Below are 17,496 nucleotides of genomic sequence, written 5' to 3'. Positions count from 1 at the left end.
TACCCGTTTTTTTTTTTCCCCCCCCCCCCCCCCCCCCCACCACACAGTCTTATTTGAACTTGCCCAAAAAATAATGTATTATGCATGTTTCTCTAGCACAGAGAAATTGTGAAAATGATCAATATTTTTATCTTTGTGTTGAATGATGAAATTAAAAAAAAAAAACTAATTAAAGCCACTAAAAGAATTAACTAAATAGGAACAATGTTCATCATTCTCAAAATGTTTCTTTAGTTTTGCTTTATAATCTTATATAACTCAAACATATTATCTGACAATTTTACCATTCCACTACACTCAAGAATGAACCAATGCACTGTCCATTTATCTCGATTGAGATTCCCTTTAATGGGATTTCCCGTCGAAATGTAGTGTTCTATTAACTTTTACAGGTTGTTTAAATGTGTTAGAGTGGATAAAAGTCTCACATTAGTTGAAAAATGAATTGATGATCTGCTTATATGAACTTGGACAATCCTCCCCTTTTAGGATTTTCACGAAGGGTGTCCAAGTGCTAAAGTGACCCTGCTCTTCTTAAAAGTGAATTTTTTTTTGCTACTATTGAGATTCGAACACACAAACATTTTAAATTTGTGTGTCTTTACTCTTTCAAGGTGCCGAAAACCACTAGGCTACATGATATTGTTGTGTCAATATGTTATTTAGTCGCTTTATTTATCATTTTACTTGTATATACGGTATAATATTCCGACGAAGGGTGTCCAATTGGACACCCTGACACAAGGATGGCTACGCCACTGTCATGTGTTATATATATCCTTACATGATCTGCATACATCCTATTTTCCCGAACCCGCCTTGTGGGAATATACTGATGGCTAATAGGATGATGGATATAACAGGAAAATGCATGTCTGGAAATGGATCCAAATGCATGCGCAAATATGAAGTATGTCTCTGTCCAATTTAGTGAAGGGAGTAACAACGATCAAGCGGAAATTCAAGGTGTTGAGTTAATGTTAGATAACTTTGGAAATCAGTAGATTAATATACCTGACTTGTTCACTCTCACCAAAGATGTTTAACATGATATTTTCTATTCTTCTCTGATAAAAGTGTATATAGGGGTACTGAATGAAGTTCATTAGTAATGCTAGAATTATTTCTTATCTATCGTTTGATTTGGTATATTAAGGACAATTTTTTTCTTTAACTATGCTCCATTATAATACTAATATCATGATTTGCTATGTACTAATTAAACACTCCAAAATACATAATAGGATCTAGAGCTAATACGTGTATTAGTTAGTTATATATAGGCTGATAATCCAACCAAATAAAGAAATAGTGATACAATATTAGTTCGCTAATACATCTTACCTTAAGTTAACTAACAAATATTTTCATTCTTTTTGGTTTATCTCTGAGTTTTTAAGTGTGTATTGGATTAAAAGAAAAGGTGAATATTGTTCTAAGATGGCTATTTGTTTACACTTTCACTCTTATCTTTCATTTTTTGCCATGTCAAAAACGTATGCAATTAAAATTGAAAATTCGCATCTAAATGTAGCTTTGTGAAGGTCAAACATTAGATATTTTAGCTTAAAATTTAATATGACTTATCAAAATCATAATTAAATATTTTGAGTCATGTATCATCGAGATCAAAATAAATTTTTATTTATAATTGAAAGACCAAGATTTTATACCAATACTTATAAATCAAATTAGTAACCTAGAAAATAAAAACAAAAAATTACCTTCTTTATTAAATTTTCTACCAATACTAATTTTAAAAAATTGTTAATACATACCATAACAATAATAATATATCTATAATTTTACAAATAAAATCGAAACAGGTTAGAATGTAAGTAGATCTGTTTTATCCGGACAAAGAAAGAAACCATTTTCAATAAATCTTCATTCATATTATAAAGGCATGATACATAAACATGATCATTAACTTGACTTCAACGGACAACTATGCACTTCAACTTTGAGTGTGTATAAGTAGACACTTAAACTTGTATGAAATTGAACAAGTAGACACATGTATCCTACATAACATAATACATGTAGGACGCCACGTAGGACGTGCCATGTAGGACGAGAGTGTCTATTTGTTCAATTTTATACAAGTTTTAAATATCTACTTGTGCACAACCAAAGTTAAAAGATGATAGTTGACAACTGATGTCAAGTTAAAAGTCATGTTTATGTATTATGCCTATTAGAAATCTTAGTAGAACTATGCAATTTTTTTTTTTATCAGAAGCTTGTGATTTAATTTTTTGATACCGGAAAAAAATTATCCACTCCCTTCTTCTTGGACACGTGGAGACTTTCTCCTTCTCTAGCCAAAAAAATTCCCCTTTCTACAGGGAGTGCAGATTATGCCACATAAATACAAATGATTGCACATAAAATTTTCTCATATTTGAAGTGAAATCTTTAGCAATTTCATTAATGGGGCAACAACAATCAAAAAATGAGTTACTGTATCAACAAGTCATTGAAGGAGATGTTGAATCTATCAAAGCTCTTCACAATGATGGTGCCAGTCTTGAGGTATATAAATTTACACCCATGTATCCAATTTTATTGAAAATTCTAGCTTTTTGTTGATACCCTTTTTGGAGAATGTGAAAAAGATTCAATTTTTAGGGGATGCAATGAGTAATTTTTGTCACAGGTTCAAGTCTTGGGGTGTGTTGGGCATGAAGGAAAATGTTTTCTACTTATTTTCTTGTGTTCGGTAAGTAAGTATAAAATATTATTCTAATTTGTATATAATGTAGGAGGTGGGTGTGGGATGGTGGGGATAAGGGCTAGGAGGGTGGAGAGAACTCAAAGATGAGTTACTGTATCAATACCCTTTTGGGTAAATTTAAAAAAGATTTCATTTTTTTGGAGATATGACAAGTGATTTTTTCAATGGTGAAAATGTATTTTTAGTATAGTAGATAAGTAAACGTGAACGGAGGGAGTATTTTTCAACACCCTTTCTGTAAATACAAAAAAAGATTCAATTTTTAGAAGATTCCATGAGTAATTTTTGTCACTGGTGCAAGTTTTGTGGTGTGTTGGACCTGAAGGAAAATGCTTTCTACAAAATAAGTTTCCTACTTATTTTCTTGTGGTCGGTAGGTAAGCATAAACTATTATACTAAAAACATTTGCATATAATGTAGACAAATACTATAGAAGGTGGGGTGGGAATGAGGCCTATGGGGGTGGGGTGTAGATGAGGTGCTTTGGAGGGTGGGAAGAACACAAAGATGGGTTACTGTATCAACACCCTTTTGGGGTAAATTTGAAAAAGATTCCAGTTTTTTTGGAGATATCAAAAGTAATTTTTTCAACGGTGAAAATGTATTTTTAGTATAGCGGCGGATAAGTAGAAGTGAACGGAGGGAGTATTTTTCAGCGCCCTTTCTGTAAATACTTTAAAGATCCAATTTTTAAAAGATGCCATGAGTAATTTTTATTCCTGGTGCAAGTCTTGAGGTATCCAAATTCACCCATGCACCGAAAAAATTAACTCTGTAGCAACATCCTTTTGGCAAACATAAAAAGAGATTCAATTACTAGGAGATGCTTGCAATAAGTAGTCTTTTACTTGTTAAAAAAGGTAGCAATCTTTTGACTGGCTTAAGTCTGGAGCAGTGGCGGAGCCACCTTACAATTAGGGGGTTCATCCGAACCCCCTTCGGCGGAAAATTATATGATTTATACATGGTTAAAATATTTTTTTAGGTATATATAGTAGATGTCGAACCCCCTTCAGCTACTTTGTGTGTCTATTTTTTCATATTTTGAAATTTGAACCCCTTATTGAAAATCTTGGCTCCGCCACTGGTCTGGAGGTATACAAGTTCACCAATGCACGAATTTACTTGAAGCATTTTACTCTATATCAATATTCAACACCCTTTCGGTGAATATACAAAAGATTCAGCTTTTAGGAGATGATATAAGTAATCCTTTTACTGGTATAAGTCAATAGACTGTAGGTATACATATTCACTTATGCACCCGATTTACTCGAAGGATATAACTCTGTAGCAATACCTTTTTTGGCAAATATACAAAAAAATTCAACTTTTAGGAGGTGTTATAAGTAATCCTTTTACTGGTGCAAGATGTAGTATACAAGTTTTGTGCACCAATTTACTTGAAAAATTTAGCTCTACATCAACTCCCATTTTGGTGAACATAAAAGAGATTCGGCTTTTTGGGAGGGTATGTGAGTATTTTGTATATATGCTAAATGTAATTTTTTGCCCCCATTGAATTAGTGGATCGACAAAGATGGAAAGACACCATTGATTGTAGCGTGCATGAAGCCGAATGGCTTGAATGTTGCAAAAACTTTGCTTGAGCTCGGTGCTAATGTCAATGCTTACCGGCCAGGTATGCCTTTCTCTGCCAATTGTAATCTTATAATTTTAAACTCGTCAGTAGAGTGTTCCAGAATTTTAAGTCAGTAGGTTTGAAGGATCACGACCCTCACTATTTTGTTGTAATAGGTACTAGTAATCTGCTTTGATTACAACGATAATCGTTATTCCAAGTCCTTGCTTTTTTCAGGATATCATGCTGGGACTGCGCTACATCATGCAGCTAAGAGAGGTCTGGATGATACTGTGCAATTGCTTCTTTCCTATGGAGGTGCATATTCAAAGTTTTGCGAAGTGAATATGGTTTCTCCTTTTGCTCTGTAGATGGATCCAGACTGCATTCCTGGATAATCTAGTACTCTCTCCGTCCCAATTTATGTGACAGTCTTTTCCTTTATGATCCCAAAAAGATGACACCTTTCTAAATATTTGGTCCAATTTAACTTTAAGATTCTCATTTTAACCCTAATGAGATGATTTATAGCCACACCAAATATCGATCACTTATTTTAGACCATAAGTTTCAAAATATTTTTCTTTCTTAAACTTTGTACCGGTCAAACACCACCACATAAATTGGGACGGAGGGAGTATCATTTTTGCATAGTTTTCATCTGCTTAATGTATGTAGCTAATTTACTATGAATCTCATTTACTAGCAAATCCATTGATCAAGAACGATGCTTGCCAAACTCCACTTGAAGTAGCTCGAGCAAAGGGTTTTAGCGATGTCGTCCGTACTATTGAGGTGTACTTGATATTAGTTTCAAACTTCAATTACATTAACATTGAATGCACATGATTATTCGTATTTTCTTGCCTTTTTCTTGTCTTGGATTGTATGTTTGCAAATTCATTTATCCTTGTTTTGCTTTCACTTTTAGAGACAAATCTGCATTTTCTCGGGCTGGATGAGGGAGTTCTATGGTCCAGGGTTTCTTGAAGCTTTAGCTCCTCAATTATTATCTAGGAAGATGTCAGTATGATTCTAACTTGGCTTTTCTTATAAGCGCCCCTTGTTTGTGCTTTGAACTCTGCTCTTCTTTATATAATGCTGCAAATTTCAAAAAATTAATTCTGCCAAACGTTGTTGAAATAGGCATATGTAAGCAGTCTCGTTCAACCTGTTTGGGACTAAGGTTGTGTTTGGTGCGGAAATATTTTCCAATTGTCTCATATTTGGTTGCCAAATTTGTTTGAAATTCATTCTCTAGGAAAACAAGTTCTTAAAATGAGGAAAATGACTTACCTAGTGGAAATAGGGAAAACAAGTTCCATAGTGACATCCAACACTAATTGTCTAATCCCTACCTTCCTACACACCCCTCACCCACACCTCTAACCCCCACGTCAACCCCAATAGTGTTTGCCAAAATTATATACAAATGGTTTTGAGATTATATTTTCTGCATATTTACCAAACACTAGAAATAAGTAAGAAAAATACTTATTTTCCAGAAAATATTTTTCGTGAAAAACATTACCTTAAGCACAGTTGTTGTGTTGTAAGCTGTCTTGCGTACTTGCTGACAACTGATTATAATTGCAGTTGGGTTGTAGTCATACCTTGTGGTATAGCTGATCCTATGAGGCCTCTTAAATTACAACTGGCGATTTACTCATCGCTACAGGTAAATAAACTCTTTATTGACCAACAATAGTTCTTTCTTTCACAAACTCTTCTGGCAATGTTGTGAGGTACCTCTCTTTTAGCTTGTACCATCTTTAGAGAATTCTGAAGATGACGTATATCAAGCGAGGATTTCTGTGGATGGTTAACGAGTAATGTTCAAAACTCGAGGAGTAGGGCAGTTCTTGCTATGAAAAACTGGACCTAAACGTAGGTACATTGTATATCTGTGAAGTTTGAGCAGAATCCTTATATAAGGCAGCAAGCCACTTTTACATAAAGACTGTAAACCTGTGTTTCATGTCCAAGTGGTATTTAACTCAGTATTTTTTTTTTCCAGGCAAAAATTAAAAAACTTGGGACTTACAACCTAAACTGAATCATAACTAATTAGAAAACAATAATTTGACTGAGATATATAACATCTTTTTCCGATTAAGTAATAGTTTTATTGATTTGTTGGGAAAAACTCCTAGATTGTACGTGGAAAGCAAAGAGTAGAGAATTAAGCAGAAGTGTGAGTATGAGCCTTTTGCTATTAGCCAAGCAAAGAAGTAAGCATTTTCCTGTGCTTGGCGTTCATATTGAGTAGGAAGAAACAGTATTCTCCGTCTTCAGTATATGTTGTGGTTGATTATTTAACTGAAAAAAGTCCATGTCCCTGTCCATCCCACTTAAAAATTGTCCAGGTTTGTCAGTGAAATCTTCTGCTTATACCATAGAGCTCCGAGGTTTTGAAATTCGCCAACTTCCCAAGTGCCAAGTTATCCTTCCTCTCTATAGTCTATTCATGGTTCTCTGTGCTTGGTTTAGACTTCAATGAACCAACAACAAAGAGTTAGCTGACAATTCAATGAAGCACTCTTGATAATCTTGCCGTCCCAATTTATGTGACACACTTTTCTTTTTAGTCAGTTTCAAAAAAATGACACATTTCCTAATTTGGCAAATGTTTAATAAAGCTATCAATATTTAACCCATGGTAGGTCCCACTTATTTGGCAAAAAGTTCACAACGGTGTACTCTTCTATTTTAAATTTATTTATTTCAAGGGCAGTTTTGGAACTTTACAAATTCTTTCCATGTCCCATATTTCTTAAACTTCGTGCCTAGTCAAACTATATCACGTGATGGGAAGAAGGGAGTACTTTTTGTTCCTTCTATAAAATTGGCAGATTTACTAACATGATGTTTTGTTGAATAGGACGCCCAGCCTCGTAATGTTATCGTTTTATGGAGAGCTATTGTTGAAGAGATAAGGCAGCAACGATCAGATCCTGTGCTGACAATTTTTGACAAGACCAGTAGTAATACTCTTCTCATGAAATTATTTTCTGTAGGTGCCTTGTTGAATGGAGAAAGCCTTTTATTCTTATCCACAATTATCAATGAGCAGTTAATTTATGTGCTTCAAGAGAAATTCCTCTACAAGGCTAAAGCTTTAATGCACAAATATAAATTTTGTTTATTTTTGGTTTATTGGTTTGGGGTACTGATGTGCTTACTGTTTCAAATGGTCGTCATATATGCAGTCGCTGTAGAACTCTTTCTAGTACTGGACAAGTTAGCCCCTTCCAAATGTTGTTAAGTTGCAGCCAAAAATAGAGCTCAACAGATTTTATTTTAGAGGATAGAATTGATATGTAGATGCATATGCAACTTTAGGTTCAGGAGTACACAAAGATGAGTGCTATTACTCACATATGTAGGTTTCAGAATTTTGTCTCAAAAAGACAAATTCTGAATTGCATTTCTCTTACTTACTAAGTTGCTCGGACTCGAGTGCGGTGTCCGATACAAGTGTGGATCTAGAGGTCGGATCCTTCATGGTCTAATTTTAAGATTCAGGGGTACAGATCCAGGTACGGATACAAGTGTGGGTGGGGATTCGGCTTAAAATAATTAAAATATCCAAAAATTAGAGTTATAAGTCTAAAATTATGAGAGTGGAAAATTTATAAGCTATTCTGAGGAGAAAATATTTATCAAGAGGAGAATCCCAGAAGGAGATAAAAGGAAAAAGAAAAGAGCTATTCCATTCTCTTCAATTCATCTTAGCTTTTGTTTTGATTGCAAAATAATAGGTATCTCCCGAATTCTCCGTGAATTTTGGTCAAAGTACCCCTAAATCAGTTGACCAAACCGGGTACAGATCCCAATGTCGTGTCGACATGGGTACGACACCGAAAGTGAAGAGTCCGAATGACTTAGATTCCTTGATTAACTAATAGCTCTGATTTGTGGCTTAGGTAGCTATGCAGATTTACTTAATGTTAGAATGTAGAGTGTGATAGTTATTCTCCTAGAAGTAAAAAGCTTTACTGTGACCAACAAGTGGGCTTAGTTTACTTAAGTTGTTTCATCGAGAAACCGCTTATTTAATGTTTTTTCAGGTACAGGCCTCTTTTCAGAATAGATTTATAATAGCTCTTTGATTTTGTTGTTTTCATATCAGACACTCGATATAAATTTACATCAGTCAGCGATTCTGAGCAACAACAGCTTCAATTGTTGCACAGAGCATGTATTGCTTCCATTGAGGTAATTACCAACTCTGACTGAATCATACCTTTTTACCAATTCTGTATCTGTACTTGTTCATCAGATGAGTTTGTATCATGCGATATTACACATGTCACGTTTGAAATATGTGCATTATGCTTTGTTGCCTTAATTTCACTTGGATAAGAAACGTACACCCATTAAAATTATATTTGCTTTACTCTGTCTTGTTACTTAGTAGCAGCTGATGGCATGTAGTTTTATTGTAAAACTTCTGCGGTGTGCTGGACATTGAGAGTGTGTAATCTAAGAAATTTAAGTTTAAAGTGGAAGCTGTAGATAATGAAGATGACTATGGATATAAATACTTTGACCTGATTAACAAAAAAAAACTTTTTTTTTGGTGTTCCAATTCAACTGTGAAATTAGAGCCGGAATATTGTTGGTCAAGAGAGGATATAGTATTCTTGAATCATAAACTTTATGCTTTCGAAGCTGAATGAAACAGTGAACAGCTAAATATCTAACAGGGTATTGTGCGTATTATCAGCTAAATCTGTTTAAACATAGTAGTATTAATCTCTTGTATGGTTTCTTTTCCTGAGGTACTATGCATGCTCTTTCATAGTCATAGTATTATTCTTGTAGTTGTTTATTCTTCGATTTCTGTTACTATTTGTTGTTTCTTGTACTTCGATTATAGTATTATTATGTCGTTATAAAAAAATATTGTAGTTATTGTTCCTTTTTTTCATAATGCTTTGCCATGCTATCTTTAGTATTTTGTTGTGGCTTCTTTCCTTCTGTTATTTCTTTTCCCAAACTGCTTCGATATACTTGTCCTTTAGCTAGGGTCTATTGAAAACAACCTCTCTACCTCGCAATTGCTATGCATGTTCTTTCTATATATTTATTTTAGGGCTTAGGTCCAAATTTATCCCTCTACTATACAAAATACCTTAATTTCACCTGTTTTATTACTTTGGAGAGCCATCCATATCCTTTTTGTTATCAAAATGTCTCATGTTTTCTCTGGACTTTATACAAGGCGATTTGCTAACGACAAGGGTATCAATGATCCCAAACCCAAAGTATAATGGAGGGTAAAAATAAAATACATCATATGGTAGTGGGGAACTTTTGATCCTTTTCCCTATTTTTTTCTTTTTAATGATGCACTAAGAGGATAGAGTAGAAGCGACCTCGGGGGCCTTACCACATGTTAGTATTTCAGGTCCTGCCTTCCCGCTTACCACAAAATACCCAAACTGCAGCTACACAATCTGAAACTGCTGCACAAGCAATGGAATTAGCAATTGGAATCAACTCTTCCATTGATTCTGCTAAAGAAAATAAGATTTTACATCATCATGGACAAAGTTCCGGAGTAAAAAATGAAAATGACTGGTGTAATAACACCGACGACTCTGCTCACAGTGGATGGGGTTCACTTGTCAGATCCGAGCCTAGATCAGAAATTACTAACAATGATTGGACGGATGACCGAACTAAGGTCCAAGAAAATGGATGGGGAAATACCGCAGATGTATCCAGTCAACAACCACAACAATCACTTCCTAAATCCACACCCTCTGAACTAAGCTGCAGCGGATGGATCGATGAGCCTGCTGTAGAAGAGTACAATGGATGGGGCGTGCCCGAGCCTCGGCAGAGACACAGAGATGCCTCAGCTGAAGTTCATTATCAAGGATGGGAAAACACTTCAAAGGACAAAACAGCATCGTCAGATGTAAGTAGCTGGGAAGCAATGGACAAGACAGACAATGCACCTGAATTTAGGCCTATTGTCTATCCAAGTGAAAACGCTGAAACTCAAGAGGGTAACAATCCTGCTTTTGATTTTGCGGTACCTTCAGCTCCACCTGTTCCAGAAGAAGTTGAAGACATTCATTATCCGGTCATAGATCTTAGCCCATTGCACATGTCGAATCCTCCTGTGGAGCAAAAAACAGCTTCTGTTACGACTCAAAAGGAAAAAGAACATGAGCCTGCACTGTGTATAATATGTTGGGAAGCTTCAGTTGAAGGAGCATGTGTACCTTGTGGTCACATGGTTGGCTGCATGCAGTGTTTGAACCAGATCAAATCAAAGAAAGGGGAGTGCCCTGTTTGTCGAGTAAAAATCGACCAGGTTATAAAGCTCTACTCTGTTTGAGAGGTAAATATAGTGTTTACTGTTTACATTCCTTATTTATCATGTCATTCTCTTAGAAAATCTAGCCTAGCTATCATAATAAACTACATTCGTGGGCAACATGATCTTATCTAATGTCACTTCAATTTCATTCTTATGGTCCGTCGTAATTACTTTATTTTACCTTATAATACTTGCACATTAGCATTCTTTTCCTTAGTTACAGTTTTAGTCGATTCACCCACTAGCTAGTTTCCATAGTTACAGTTTCAGTTGACTCACTCACTAGCTAGTTTCGAATAATATACATCGTGGAATCTAATCAGGTAGACTATTAGTTAGTTCGAGCATAATTTAGGTTAAACATTTACCTGCTCAAGGTAAAGATACATCAATAACAACAACGTACTCAGTATAATATCCACCATGGGGTTTGGTAAAGGCAGGATGGGTGGGATGTATGCAGACCCTACCTTTGTAGGGTAGAAAAGTTATTTCCGATAGACCCTCAACTCAAGGTAAAGATCCCTAGTATAAACCTAGGTTTATTGAAAATTTCTCTTACTTCCTCCCACTTTCTAACACTTGTGACTTGTGAGTACTTCTTTCTACATATTTCTTTTTGTGGCATTTACATATTTGATGGTATTTGTTGGTGATGATGAATGTACTTTCAAGGGACAAATTATTCTTAAAGAACTCCTTTTATTATTATTTTGGTGGAAGATAGAACTTGTATTACTCATTATCTTCATGTGTTTATGGGAATGTATCCTTTTCAAGATACTTGCATAATTATTTGTTGTACAATTAAGTAAAACCCTTGCTTGCCTAATCCACCTATTCACTCATCAATCACGGTGTTCAACCGACTTGCATTGAGAGACACCTATTGTATTGAAATTTAACGCTTATATTTTTGGAGCAAGTTCTTTGACTTGATTGATGCATCATGTATGAACCCTAAACAAAAAAAATCAAGTAAGAGAGGAACATAGAGTTAGGTTCTTGAAGAGAAAGAACAAGAAATATCCTAATATTACTACTCAAACAAAAAGTTCGATTTTGAAGGACAAATATTAAAGACCAACCCCTTTGAAGGGCAAAAATTAAAAATCAGCCCATTTGAAGGGCAAAGCGTGCAATTAAATGCATAGCTGTGAATTCGATTGAACAAAAGGAGCACCAGAACAGATATACACGAAACAAAGCGCCAAGATTGATTTGAAAGAGTATTTCCCAGTGATGTTACAGAATTCAAGTTTTACAATCAGCAAATTTACAGCAAAGAACCGACATACAAATGCTTGTTACCATTCGTGATATGGTGGACTTGGGGTTGCTAGTCTTCATCATCACTGAGAATAATCACATTTCTAACTGTCGATGAAGACCCCTGTGCAAGATGTTTCTTGAGAACTGTACTGGAAGAAGTTGCAATATTTTCTCCAACAGCAGCAGTATCCTGTGATACTTTTGGCAATAGAACTTTATTCTCATCATGAACGTTTTCTTTCAATTGTGATCGATGATTCAAATTCATTGTTGTTGAACTTGGACCAACTGAAGGTGCAAAGAACACATCTACTTTCCTGTACTGTTGAATATCTGATGCTTGTCTGGAGGTTGAACGGTGAGATATACTCTCAGAGAGTTCCACATTAGGAATCACAGGTTTATGCTTCATTGTTTCCATACCTACTTCCTTGCTAGCATCTTTAGAAACATCGGATACAGGCAATCCAAGTTTTTCTTTTACCCTGTTGTGAACTGCACTTACCTTCCGATCCAAATCTTCAACCATGATGTTCAACTCATCTATTTCATACCGTATAAGCAAATACCTCTCGCTCCAAGCACAATCACATAGTTGTTTGGCATGAAGAAGACAAGTATATTTATGTGGTGAACATTTGCAGCCAATAGCAGAAAGGTATAGATCACAAAAGCATGTAACGCACTCCCGTTTGGTGGTAGCACAAAAGTCATCCTCCATCTTTCGCGATTCAAGAGAAGCAAACAGATATTTCCGTGTTCTCACTTCAGAGGCAACCCGTGTCTATCCAACACAAAATGAAACAATAAATCATATTCTAAATAATATATAACTAGTCAGTAATGCTTGCTATTTCTCACGTGAGTTTTAAACTCAAGACATGACATTAGCCCTCTAAGGACCCTTAGCATAGTTAACTTCCTCAACCAGAGTAGGGACCAACAGAAGCTAAGTCTCAACCTCCGGGTTAAGGATAAGGAGCTGCTAACAACAACACACCTAGTGAAATCCCACAAGTGGGGTCTAGGGAGGGTAGAGTGTACACAACTCAAACCTTACCCCTATCTCGTGGAGGTAGAGAGGCTGTTTCCGGAAGACCCTTGGTTCAAGTGCAACAAAGCAAGCAGTTATGAAAAGGGAAAACGACAGTAAAGAAAACATGGCAACTAATAAGAAAGCAGTACAGAGCATCCAGAAAAGGAACAATAAGCCTATCAAAAAGAGAGAAATACAAAAGACCCTGTTACTTTTGCCTAGTCATATTTGAAGCATGAGTTATTGTTGAACGACTAGAGAGGGGAATAGAGGCTTACCTTAAGTGCTTTTGTTAAATAACCATAGTTCGGACAGACTCTTCTCCATTTTGAATCATCAAATGAATTCTTGTTGCGTAGTGCAAGTTCTCCTAAGGCCCTAATTGCTTCAGCAGCTGCTTCAAGCAACAGTTTATCATGGGAGATTGATGTCTTTCTGTCCTGCTCACGGTACAGTTCCACAGCGTTCTGACCATGTGGTAACCAGTCAAAAGGAGCAAAATTTACTGCTTCATAACAATTAAATCCACTATCAAACTCTGCATGGTATGCTCCAGGGAGTATGAGAACAAACTCCTTCGGATTTTGCACACAACGATAAACAGGTATACCCTCTGAAGTCAATATAGAAGGAGAGAATTGTGTGGCCTGCATTGAATATGAAGGTTGATCGATCAAATGGAAGGTAATAGACGAACTTTTCATCTTCAGCGTGCAAAATATAACAAAATCAAGCATATTATATTTCTATCTCCTCTTAATCGGAAAAGGAAATTTTAGACTGTCCTGGTCAAACTTGAAGCATATAATCATCCACAAGAAATAATGTTTATGAGTCAGAAGTCTCCAATAATTGTGTTCTTCTTTCCTACTCTACTCTATGATGATGGCAAAAATTTATTCACAAAAAGAATAAAATTCCAAAGTTAAAGAGGACAAGAATACTGAATAAAGGATTTAAAATTCATTATTTCAAGCAAAAAACGACAGTTTCCAATAGCACTAACTCATCGCTTCAACATACGCCCAGACAGTAAGATGTAACAACAGACAAGGATGAGTGTTGTTAGACACACACACATTAAGCACTTAGCAAAGTATGGCCTTCCAGGTCGTATAACTCGGCACAAAACACAGCTGAAGTGCAACTGCTTCCATTGTAAGAAAAAGAAGGAATGCAAAGAAAATTAAATAAATCACGTCTCCAGAATGCATCAATTAGGGATAGTAGTGGAAGAGGTTGAAGGTAACAGATGAAGAAAATCTTGAGTAATGGGTAGGAAGAAAGTTGGATAGAGACTAGATTTAATCAAAGGTAGAAATTTTGAATACTTCAATGAATTTCATTCTTGAAGGTTGAGAAAGTTATTCGAAACTTGCAACGATAATGAAAGGGGAATTGGACTTGGGATAAAGAAAAATTGGAAATACAATCTGTCTAATTGCAAACTCTGCACATTCTCCTTTTAACATTACCATAGCTTTAGAAAAGAAAATTGCAAAAAGGAAAAAGAGCATTTTCATAGACATAAGGTTAAAATCTCAAAATACTATGTTCACTTCAACTTCTTCCGGATAACTTCCCATTCACCAAAGACTACTCCCCCACCCCCAACACACTCCTTTAAAACCACAAAAAAATATAATATATATATATATATTTATTTACCAAGAGAACTCATCACATTTGCAATACAAATTACCAAGAGAACTACATCATCACACCAAATGCTTCCTCATTTTTTTTATAAGGGAAATCAAATAATTCCTCATTCTCTTTTTGGAGGTCCTCAGTTTCATTCGAGTAACTTATTCTAGCCAACTGAAAGGATCTTTTGATTAATCCAGAGATTATTTGGATTTTCATAAGTAATTGTAATATTTCATGGATATACAAATAGGAGAGTTTATTTTATTAGTAAACTGAAAAAAGGAACCAGCTAAACATTCATACCTTTCTTTCCAGTAACAGGCATTTCCTAATCAAAATAACGAAAAATAACTTCACAGACTTGAAACTCACAAGGTTTTGAAGCAAACAAGGATGTGCTGACAACTGTGGGAGATGCTTCTTGACAGCTTCCTCAAACTTGCAACGATGACTCCCGGGAACCCCATAAAATATTCTTGGAGCGCCAAAATGTATGTAGGATAGCAAATATAAGTGGTGCTCTTCAATTCTCTAATGGAGGATGGAAAAAGAAGAAAATATAGCCAATCAATCAATCAAAAAGAAAATGCTAACAAATGGACTTATGCTCATTAGTACTTTCTCCTCCCAAGAGATACTGCCCCACCCCCAAAAAACAAAGACAAACGAGAATATGCCCAAGAATAATTTGAATAAAAGAACAAAAGTCCTTGCTTAATGAAAAAGCTGTAAATCTTACCCAGTGATTAGATGAAAAACACATTCCAATGGAGAGCCGGGGAAGCAAAATAGAGGAACTGTTACAACTCTCAAAACGGAGAAGAGAATCTTGAAGCTTAGGGGTATTGTTCAAGTTCCAACCTGATTCCACATATTGTGGACATGCAGTTACATCCCGTGGATTGGTTTTAAGTGGAAAACCACTTTGGCTTGCACTAGTTTCCGTAGTATTCCCATGGAGCACCTAATAAACCAAATTGACAACGAAAAGTGAGAAAAAATGATGGAAGGAAAAAAAGAGTTTGGCAGATCCCTAGAAAAGAAAATTGCAATTCCAGAGAAAACCTCAATTTCTTCAGTTGGATTCTCAATAATCCTCCAGTATTCCCCTTCAATATCAGGAATAGATGGTTCTGACAGCATCTGCATCGCATCTGAATTAAAGTTTGAAGCTGTGATCTGATCTTCCTTGACAAAGTACTGCCTCTTGAAATGATCAGCGTAATTCTTGAAAGACTTCAGCTTAAACTTTGGCCCACTTTCAAATTCAAAGTGTTCATTACAACAACCAAATTCTTTAAGTTCCACGCTGTGTCCAAACTCTGGCTTCATACTTGGGATTTTCTGCCGTCTATTATTCATCTTCTTATGGGCTCCCTCAAGTCTTTTCTTTAAAAACAGACTCTGGAGGTCACTAATGCGCTGGATATGAGTGTCAACTCCACACCTCGTGTCCTCTTCTTCAATGCGGGAAGGTGGTTTCCAGGAAGAGGGAGGAACAATACGGCATACTCCATACTGCTTGACATGTGGAAGGATGCTTGCAACATACTTGAGAGTATCTTTAAACTCCTAGCATAAGATTTAACTTCATGAAAGCAGCATCTGGCACAGTACCTGTTCATGATCCAATAGAGGGCATATACCAGGCTGAAAGAAAGATGGGAGTGTCAAAGAATACCTCTTCAGTAGGATGGAGTACAGGAGCTTCATCAAGTGAAGGGATCCGTGCCGATTCCGGACGACTTCTTGCAATAACCTTTTGAAAAAGCATACCAGAAACATCATAAGCTCAATGAAAACTGAAAAAACATAAATAACAAGACAGATGATCGCAATTAACTTTTGGGTAGAAAACATTTAATCCTTGCCTTGAAACCAAACATTATACAATATTAAGGAAGAATGAACCTTCTGGCAGTTGTGACAACTGGAACATCCACGGATCACTCCTTTGGGAAGATAAGCACGTGAAGACGAACCCTGAAAAATAAATTCAACCCAGAGATAATCAAATGACCAAACCATTATTCTAACTAGCAGCGCTACATGCCAACAATTACACAGAGAAACAGTATATGCTGCCACATTCTTTGACACTACAAGAGAAGATGCAACCGATAGGCCTCAGGCTCAGTAGATCAATGGACAAGCCCTTAGCTTACAAGTAATGCACGAGACAATCAAATGAAAAAAAGTATACATGTAGAGAAACAGTAAAGAAAATCATCCTTGACCAATACTCGAGCACACTTTCCAAGATATATGTCTTAATAAAGCCCATCAACACAGTTCTAGTGTCCCACATTGATTGAGGGAATTGATTATTGTCCCCTTAAATGGTTTTGGACAACCCTCACCTAGTGGGCTACCATCTATGTTTGACTTAGGTTCAAAGTTCATTTTCTTAACAAGGTATCAAAGCCATACATCCTCTTGTTGATTTGTTGGGCATCATATTATGTCATCCATGCTCCAAATGGCCATGGTTAGGAACACATGGGAATGTTGGAGTCCCACATAGGTTGAGGGAATGGGATGTTGTCTTGTTATATGATCTTGCTCTCTTGGACAATTCTCTATCTAATGAACTTTTCGAGGTAGAGTTAGGCGCAAAGTACATTTTCTTAACAAGTACGTATTATTAGGATTTAGGAGTAGTTAGTACCTCTCATTTCATAACCAGAGAAGAGCTAATTTAATAGTACAAGCTTTTGAGGAACGTAGGTGGATAGTATGGGCGACAAGGGCTGAACATCCAGAGACACTACGATTCAGATTTAAGGTTAGGTCCATATATATATACTTCCATATTAACTACTATCTACATATACTAGTTCCCTTATTGACAAGTAAAGGAACAAAAGAATTCACCATTACC

General features: G+C 36.0%; 2 protein-coding genes across 6 annotated transcripts in view; one reads left to right on the top strand and one right to left on the bottom strand.

Moving 5' to 3' along the window:
* The first annotated feature begins 2,256 nt into the window (after positions 1 to 2,256).
* LOC102580723 (putative E3 ubiquitin-protein ligase XBAT35) lies at positions 2,257 to 10,811 on the top strand. Its single transcript, XM_006365837.2, has 9 exons — positions 2,257 to 2,535; positions 4,266 to 4,380; positions 4,558 to 4,638; positions 5,027 to 5,115; positions 5,252 to 5,343; positions 5,917 to 5,998; positions 7,202 to 7,304; positions 8,453 to 8,538; positions 9,734 to 10,811. Exons 1-9 carry the CDS (start codon positions 2,434 to 2,436, stop codon positions 10,673 to 10,675), a joined length of 1,692 nt encoding a protein of 563 aa, XP_006365899.1. The 5' UTR covers positions 2,257 to 2,433; the 3' UTR covers positions 10,676 to 10,811.
* Positions 10,812 to 11,851: 1,040 nt separating this feature from the next.
* Positions 11,852 to 17,496, bottom strand: part of LOC102580166 (putative lysine-specific demethylase JMJ16) — an 11,287-nt gene continuing 5,642 nt past the window's right edge. For 4 of the 5 annotated variants that reach the window (XM_015304644.1, XM_015304646.1, XM_006365835.2 and 1 more), the window contains 7 exons: positions 16,527 to 16,598; positions 16,297 to 16,374; positions 15,681 to 16,187; positions 15,355 to 15,579; positions 14,988 to 15,146; positions 13,244 to 13,612; positions 11,852 to 12,713 (listed from right to left, as the gene is read on the bottom strand). In XM_015304644.1, coding sequence (XP_015160130.1) covers positions 11,997 to 12,713; positions 13,244 to 13,612; positions 14,988 to 15,146; positions 15,355 to 15,579; positions 15,681 to 16,187; positions 16,297 to 16,374; positions 16,527 to 16,598 — 2,127 coding nt within the window. In that variant the 3' untranslated portion in view covers positions 11,852 to 11,996. Of the gene's footprint in view, positions 12,714 to 13,243; positions 13,613 to 14,987; positions 15,147 to 15,354; positions 15,580 to 15,680; positions 16,188 to 16,296; positions 16,375 to 16,486; positions 16,599 to 17,496 lie in introns of all 5 variants that reach the window. The other variant, XM_006365836.2, reaches the window with a different exon arrangement.

Source organism: Solanum tuberosum, unplaced genomic scaffold (genome assembly GCF_000226075.1).
Source record: "Solanum tuberosum cultivar DM 1-3 516 R44 unplaced genomic scaffold, SolTub_3.0 scf00584, whole genome shotgun sequence".
In the NCBI taxonomy this organism is placed as follows: Eukaryota; Viridiplantae; Streptophyta; class Magnoliopsida; order Solanales; family Solanaceae; genus Solanum; species Solanum tuberosum.
This window is presented reverse-complemented; position numbering and strand designations above follow the sequence as displayed.

Coding starts and splice junctions, on each gene's coding strand:
- LOC102580723 (XM_006365837.2), top strand. CDS start 2,434: ATGGGGCAACAACAATCAAAAAATGAGTTACTGTATCAACAAGTCATT. Junction 4,381..4,557: donor TGTCAATGCTTACCGGCCAG/GTATGCCTTTCT, acceptor TGCTTTTTTCAG/GATATCATGCTGGGACTGCG. Junction 5,116..5,251: donor ATGTCGTCCGTACTATTGAG/GTGTACTTGATA, acceptor TTTCACTTTTAG/AGACAAATCTGCATTTTCTC.